The sequence below is a fragment of the Trachymyrmex cornetzi genome, unplaced genomic scaffold (assembly GCF_001594075.2).
Source record: "Trachymyrmex cornetzi isolate Tcor2-1 unplaced genomic scaffold, Tcor1.1 scaffold293, whole genome shotgun sequence".
NCBI lineage: Eukaryota > Metazoa > Arthropoda > Insecta > Hymenoptera > Formicidae > Trachymyrmex > Trachymyrmex cornetzi.
The window spans coordinates 333,679-342,317 of record NW_017297618.1 but is presented as its reverse complement, the minus strand read 5'-3'; the positions used below and the strand labels follow the sequence as shown (position 1 = coordinate 342,317).

The window sequence follows — 8,639 nt, the reverse complement described above, 5'->3', positions numbered from 1 at the left end:
CCCTGACACTAAAGTTAACTATCAAGTTGAGATTAACTCACTCAACATTCAAGTCATCAATAACACTCAAGTTGAGAGTTATACTCAGGTTGAGCGTCCAAAATAATCATTAATTGAGTGTTACCTTGAGTGTATTTTTTCAGTGTTTATTAAAGTGTAAACACTCAAATTTTAAGAGTGTTTTCTGTAAGGGATGTTTAATGTGCAAACTCAAACTTGAGTGTGAACGTTGTAAATGCTCAATTTTTGAGTGTATATGCTCAATGTTTAAGTGTAAATACTCACAATTTAAGTGTAAACACACAAATTTCAGAGTAAACTCCCAAAATTTGGGGTTTACACTCAAATTTGAGTATAAACACTGAAATTTTCAGAGTTTTTTCCGTAAGGGTATCCAAGTGTTGAGGGTAACCTTTAGATGTTTAGTGTGTAAACTCAAACTTGAGTATGAACGTTGTGAACGCTCAATCTTTGAGTGTATATACTCAATGTTTGAGTGTAAACACTCAAAATTTAAGCGTAAACACACAAATTTCATAATATACTCCCAAAATTTAGGGTTTACACTCAAATTTGAGTATAAACACTGAAATTTTCGGAGTTTTTTCCGTAAGGGGACCGCACAGAGAAGTAAGGAAATTAATTTCGGGTAAAGCGTTTTTTTTTTCAACAATAATTTTGTCGTTTTCAACAATAATTCTGGAATATGATGCAGACCAATAATACATATTTTAGCAATAAAACTGAGTTAAGTAATTGTATATGTAGAATAAATAACACTCATAATTTTAAGAGTAATACTCAAACTAACTTGCAAATTGAGGATAACACTCAAATTCAGTGACTGAAATAATTCTAAATTGAGTATATACTCAAATTTTGACAGTTCTTTCCATAAGGGAGTTCTTAATATTTTGAAAATAAGTATACCAACCATCCTCATAAAAGGAAAAGCTCTGACAATAAAAGAGAGAAAGAAAGATAATATTTTTTGCATATATTTAAACATACCATGCACTGTTTGTCCACGTTTGATAATAACGATGCTGCTGTCGTTTACTATTCTCTGACACCTATCTGATAACACATTGCACGTAGGAAAAATATGGTTGTCCTAGAATCATTCTATCGATTAGATCGTACTTGTGTGAAAAAACAGCTTTGATTTGTCTCGTCAACAAGAAAGAATCTTTCTTGTTATCAACGAGAGTTTTATAGAAATACTAATGATTTATCTAATTGTAAGGTCAGAGTTCGCTTCGCAGATTCTTACTAAGAATGCGTGTGTAAACGTGTATATTTCAGGATTTCGTTGCACGTTGAGTGCGTGCTAGAAAGAGATAAGAGAGTACTTTTTTTAAGGATAAGTATCAACCGCAGTCGTTAACAACAATTACCTGTCGACAATCTGACACGTATGAATGGGTAGGTGCAAATGTATAAAAACGCAACACGCATTTGTTTTGTAGTTTATTGCTTTCTGTTTTGCTATTCGTGCTTTGACGTAAAATGAGAAATTGATGAATACGCTGGTAAATCCGATAAATTTCAATGATGCGGTCAACGATAATTTTTATAAAGTGAATTTTTTTTGCGCGGAAGTGTCGACTTCCTTAGGAAATATTTTCTTGTAACTTCTCTTTACTTAATTCTTGCTGAGTATGAAAAAGTGATATTTATATATTTGTTTGATTATATGTTATATATATATATACATACACAGAGTGATCTACTTAAATCGACCATCCGAAATATCTCGCTTATTTTTGATGATATAAAGAAATGTTTAAAAAAGAAGTGGAACAGTTTCGAAGGCGACATATTTTGTTCACGTTATTTTTTTTCCTAGGTGGTGGCGTCAAAAAGATATGAAAGTCGCTTCCACTTTTTTAAATGGAATTATATAATTTTTTTACACAACATGATTCTTTTAATTATTCTACATATAAAAGTATTAAAGTAGAGTCAAAATACCAATATAGTTTACGAGATACTTTATACTTAAATAACACGTAAACTTTTAATTTTGATAATAGTAACTTAATACTTTTATGAACAGAATGATGAGATGAATCAATTGGTGGAAAGAAAACACATAGTTGCTTTAAAAAGAAGGTACAATTATCAAAAAATGGTTTACGAGTTATTTAACATTTTATGTCAATATATACCACAATAAAATTCTCGTAAACTATTGGCTTTTTGATATCTCTACTTTAATATTTTTAATATTTTTGTATGCAAAATAATTAAAGGATATTGTGTGAAAAAAATTATACAATTTCATTTAAAAAAGTGGAGGTAACCTTCATACCTTTTTGACGCCTCCGCCTAGAAAAAACTATCAAAATACGTCCCCCTCAAAACCGTTCCACTTTTACTCTCTTTAAACATTTTTTTATATCAGCAAAAATAAGCGAGATATTTTAGATAGTCGATTTAAGTGGACCACTCTGTGTATACGCTACATTCTGCTTTAAAATTTTGTTTTAAATATTGAGATTACTTTAATGTTTGTGAAGAGTTTTAAATTAAATTATTTTATGTGATCGTAAGAATTCATCAAATGCAACTCGTGAATCATTTTAAGAACACGTTTACAAATATCATCAAGGATACAAGCCTTATGTCTAGAAAAACGCGCATCCAATGGAATAACTCTGATAAGCAACAAATGGCGAATAGAATGAGTAGTAAGATAACATATTTGGTATTTCTTGATAATTTCAAGTTTTAAATGTGCAATTTATATATTTCCTTTTTAGCATTAACTATTTTAACACACAGTACCTTTTTGATACACGAAAGTAAAATAGATAAAAATAACAATACATCAAACTTTTCTTTAGATTATTAGTTAATTAACGTTTATAAAAGATAAAGAAATTATTGTAAAAAGATTAATAATGCCACGCAATTAGTATTACGTTAATTCATACGAATTAAAATTTATCATCATGATTCGCAGGATTTTAACGATTATGTTTAAAGAAAGTTAATGTATTGAATTTAATACATAACATAAATATGTTTTTGGAATTGTTGATTTGAATCGATAACGTAAAATAATACAATTTAAATTTGTGTAGACAAATCTATAGAAGTGGATACATACAACGTAAATTCCAATGGGACGAATAACAAGTCCGTAAATAGCGATCTATACCAAGCAGTGTTTCCAATTTATTACTTGAGCAAACTGTCCGGTGTATTTCCAACGAGATTCGTCGGACAAATATCTGGTAGATATCAAGGCCGATTGAGTGTTATTGATAGCATTTACAGGTAACAATGATCGATATACTTAATTTCTTTATTCACAAAAAAAGGGGAGAGTTGTCGCATAGGTACCACTTAACCTATTTTTCATTATATTTTCCATTTGGCACTATTTTGTATGCAAATGAACATTAAAAACTATAACTTGAGATTTTTTGGACGCTTATTATTACATGTCTAATTCTTCACCAATAACAAATTGATTTATTATAAGTCTTGGCTAATATGCCGATCGGGGGAGACCGCTCTGTTGACTTTGACCTTGATATATGTTATCAAGGTCATGACCCTGAGTCATGGTGGAATTAGAAAGATGAAGCATTGCGCATGGTAAGAATGTGGCGAATTTTGATCAATCAAATGCTACCGGCATTTGATGATCAAAATTGCATGGCATTTTAAGATCATGTTGACCATGATGGAATTACTTATGTTACGTGTGTGACAAAAGTCGAGAATGGGTACAAGTTACTAACAAGCATGCCGCTAATTAAAAAAAAAAACAGATTTATACGATATGAAATAAAAAAGATTTATGCGATATGAAATAAAAAAATCATGTTTTAATTAAACAAATCGTTAAATAAACAATTGGCTCAACTTCTGTATACTACCCAAGCCCGATTTCAATGAAATTTTACAGGAATGTAGTACTAACTAAATGTAGTCAAATCCATAAATGCGGAGTTGCGGAAATGATTACAAGGGATGTTATCCAACTGTCCGGTACCGATTTGATTCTCCGTGAAATATGTTGTTAAACATAAAAATAATCTAAGATACATGTATTTTTTTATACATGCGCTAACTCATGTTTAAGGGGTGAAATACTCCTTTGAAAAAAATGGCACTTCTATTTTGAGCCGAATACCGTCAGAAGTATAAAAGATGGAAAAAAATTTTTTTGACAAAAGTTGTTTAAACGGTTTCAAGAGTCTTCAATGCAATGTTGTGGAAAAAAAAATTTTTTATTTGACAAAATACCCCCATTACCTATAATTTTCTCAAAGTTTCCAAATTTTATTTCACTAAATTGAACATAATTCTTTTCTAAATTCAATCAATGTATTATAAAGTTATATTACAACATACCATTTTCGAGAATTAGTTATAAATGCTTCCGTATATGCGCTACCCGTGCTCATGTGCGTAAGTAATTATCGTCGAAACAATATAGTACGTAAATCGATGAATAAAGAAATTGACTTGATTGATATTTCTTGTAAAGCATTATAGATACAGAAATAATATTAAGAATTATAATAGTTTTTATTATTTCTTCTTAAAGTTAGTAAAATTTTTGTTTTTTATTCAACTCTGTACATTATAATATCTTAAGATTATTCTCTTCAAGTTATTTTCGGTCTTACGCTTTAATATCTTATCAATTTGTCGTTTATATAATAATTTCTAAACGCGTACTTAAAAATAAAATAATTTTTAAATATTTATGCAATAGGATAAAATCAGGGATTATGGCATATGCTACTAATATGGAATAGTGGCTTATTTTTTAAACAAAGCATTGCAATCTGGCGGCAATCGCTGAAAGTTATTGCAATTTTGATATCTTGGTTCACGAGGCCGACCGCCGCATTTTTTTTTCCAGATTCTTTCATTGTGAGTGAAAACGCGTCGAATGAGCCCAATTTAAAATTCAGATCAAAATCGGAGGTGAGGCCTCATATTCTAAATAATTATCTAGTCTTAAACGGGGAGCACAGACTCTTGCATAACGCTTAACACGTAATGCATAAGAAAATGTACCAATCGAAGTCCTCAGTTTCCTTCCTTTCCATGAAATAAAGAACTCTGGTTGGTACAATTTCTTATAGCGGGGAGCACAGACTCTTGCATAACACGTAATGCATAAGAATATGTACCAATCAGAGTTCTCCGTTTCTTTCCCTTTCATGTAATAGAGAACTCTGGTTGGTTCAATTTCTTATGCCTCATGTGTTATGCGTTATGCAAGAGTCTGTGCTCCCCGCTTTAACGTCTCATGTGTTACACATTATGCAAAAGTCTGTGCTCCCCGCTTTATATTAAAAGCTGTTAACAAACTATGAAAATTACGTTCACAATATACCTGTGACTGTCTGTGGTTTTCTGACTTCGTTTACATTCTTTAAGAGATAGTACGGCATATACAAACTTCATTATTCGTAAAAAAAAAAAAAACATACCTCTAATATTAATAATATATATTCTCTAGATGTTATGGAACTATATCTCCTAAACCAATGCAGTCCTCCATTTAATTTTTGTAGGAAATCACTCAGGACATTCTCCTGTACAACATCTCAGTTTTAGGTCATCCTCAGTACATGACTGACATATTAAGAAATCGAAATATTAAGCAAAAACGGAAACGTAGAATGTGTACCTTAATTCATTTGAGTTATAAGTGATTTCTTGAGTAATATTCATTTAAACCCCTATATTTGTTTTTATTACTGGAAGTGTGTGTTTTTCAAAGCCTTTCGTGTAATCCCATTAGCGCTTCTCGTATGTCCTCCTAACATTTTAAGCGAAAAAAATTATTGTTAAAAATTTTCCTTTGATGCACTGAAAGGTACAATAGTATAGTATTGTTCTACTAATCCCATTAGCTAATCCTCCCATCATGCAAGATCTCAGTCTAGATTAATACAACAATTCTCCAGCATTTAAATTAATTTTTTGAAAGTTATTTTATATGGGTTTCCGAATTATTTTGGTTAATTTATATAGATAAGTAAAATAATTAGAATAATACATTGCAGTGTATGCCTATTGGTATCTCTAATCAGTGCCGAGATCTGGGGTTTCTGGCGTGATTTAAGAGATGGATGGGAGCATAGCACTCGGCTCAAATCACAGAATGCGATAATTGTAACTACCAGTGATGTAATGGGTATAATGAGTCTCACAGCCTCTTCCATCATCGGTTCAATTCTATGCTGGAAACACGTACGAACTATTATTGATAAACTAGTTGATGTAAGTCATTTTTAATTAATTCCCTGGTGAAAAAATTTCTCTGAATTTCTCCGAAAATTTCTCTGAAGGATCTGAAAATTTTCCTGAAAATGTCCATATTTTCGGACACGTGGCAGAGTTTTCAGAGAATTTTTCAGTATAATTTTAGAGATTTGTCAAAATATTTCAGTGATTTTTAAAAATTTTCATAAATTTTTTTACAATATAATCGAAGACTTTCAGAATTTGTCAGAGATTTTCAGATTTTCAATGCAATACTTGAAAAAAAATTCTTATTTTAAGATTTATAAATTTTATTTCTTTTTTAATGGAAGTTGTTTCATACAAGATATATGTAATGATTTCATCTAAAATTATTTTGAAATACGCACTTACCTAGTGGGATTTGAATCTAGAACCTCTCGATTATGAGTTTTCTGCGTTACGTATTACACCACTATTTAAATTGATAAGTGTGTTATTTATTGTCTATTTAAGTTTCAGAAACTTAGAGTTTCAGAAATTTAGAGACTTTCGGATACTTAGAAATGATTTTTAGAGAATTTACTGAAAGTCTCTGAAAAGTGGACAATTACGAAAATTCTCTTTAGAAATATCATTGAATTCCCAAATTTCAGCGAAATTCATGGAATTTCAGACACTTTTGGAGATGATTTTCAGAGAATGCGCTGAAAGTTTTGAAAAGTGAGAAACCATGAAAATTCAATCTTTAGAGACGTCACTGAATTCCCGAGTTTCAGCGAAATTCAAAGATTTTTAGGCACTTGGAAATGATTTTCAGAGAATTCTCTGAAAATCTCTAAAAGATAAAAAACCTTAAAAATTCTAGTTTCAGAAACATCACTAAATTTCCAAATTTCAGCGAAATTTAGGTACTTTTTGACATTTAGAAATGATTTTCAGAGAATTCGTTGATGATCTCTGAGTTTCCTTGAGAAAGTCTGTCAATATTACTGAAAATCCTTGAAAAATGCTTCTTCACATTTTCACATTTTTTCATTAGAATTGTTATTGCAATTGATGTTCATACTTATACAGCACAAAATATTTTCAAAATATTTTCAAAATATTTTTTAGAAAGGTTAATTTTAAAATTATTCCAAAAAATATTTAAAAAATATTTTATATCCGCTAAATCATATCAAAAAAATATTTTCAAAAATATTTTTAAAAAATTTCATTTAAATATATTCAATAATATTTGTGAAATCTTTTAGAAATATGTTATACTTATTTAGTTTTATTATTAGAATAGCATTCTAAAATAAAAAATGCAAAATTTGTAATTGCGCTTACTTTTATTTATTATACATATACATAATACATGTACAAACTCCTATTAATATAGAAAATAAACTAAAAATTTGTTTTATTAACAAAATATAAAATCTGTTTTTAAAATTAAGAAACATTTTTTTTCAAAAATATAAAACAAAATACTTAAAACTCCTGAGTACTAACTTTAGCCATATTGAGTCGTGATGTCATACGCAAGAAATGTGTCATAAGCGACACGTTGATTTTTTTTTGTATGCTATTTATAAACAAAAACAATTTGGATAAAATGAAATGGTGATATCGCTTTAAAACACTTCTAAAAATAGTCGAAGATTATTTTTATCTCCCTTGATAGTCAATAAATAGTTGTAAAAGGCACGTAAAGTGCGTTTACTAGTTTTTACTCAATGCGTATACGAAGCATATTTTCACTTCACGAGCCTTTTTCGATTCTTTACTGACTATCAGGAGAGATAAGGAGAGTCTTCGCCCATTTTTACAAGTATTTTAAAGCGACCTTGTCAGTTTGTTTAATCCAAATTCTCTTTATTTACAAATGGTATGCAAGAAAAATCAACGTGTCATTTCTCGCTTATGACGATCCAATATATGGCTGAAATGACTATTTTATTTAAGTAACGTAAATTACAGATTTTCAGTACTGACAGTAAATTTTGGAGCACAGCCTTTATCGCTCATGGAAACGGAACGCACTAGTAATTAGCTTCATGCCGTAAGAAATCAAGCAATTTAAAATAATTAAAATTTTTGAAATTATTTTAATATTTTAAAAATATATTGATAATATTTTAGAAAACATTTTCTAAACTAAATGATAAAAGAATAATTTTTTGAAATGTTTCTAACACGTTTTTAAAATGTTTTTGAAAATATTACCACAAAATGCTTTAAAACAATTTAAAAACATTTCCACGTCTCTAAAACATTTTAAAATATTACTAAAACAATAGGTATACTAGACCCCGATTTTAACTCAGAGCCTCTGAGGGGATATTCGTAGGCGCCGGAAAGTCCCCGATCGCTGATATCGATGTTTATATAAGTAGTTATACACAAGAGGGACTCTGGATCACGGATAC

General features: G+C 29.7%; 1 protein-coding gene across 1 annotated transcript in view; it reads left to right on the top strand.

The window, feature by feature from the left end:
* Positions 1-2,566: 2,566 nt before the first annotated feature.
* LOC108762303 (gustatory receptor for sugar taste 43a) overlaps positions 2,567-8,639 on the top strand; it is a 15,278-nt gene continuing 9,205 nt past the window's right edge. The window contains exons 1-3 of the mRNA XM_018509241.1: positions 2,567-2,693; positions 3,090-3,285; positions 6,045-6,261. Coding sequence (XP_018364743.1) covers positions 2,567-2,693; positions 3,090-3,285; positions 6,045-6,261 — 540 coding nt within the window. The remainder of the gene's footprint in view (positions 2,694-3,089; positions 3,286-6,044; positions 6,262-8,639) is intronic.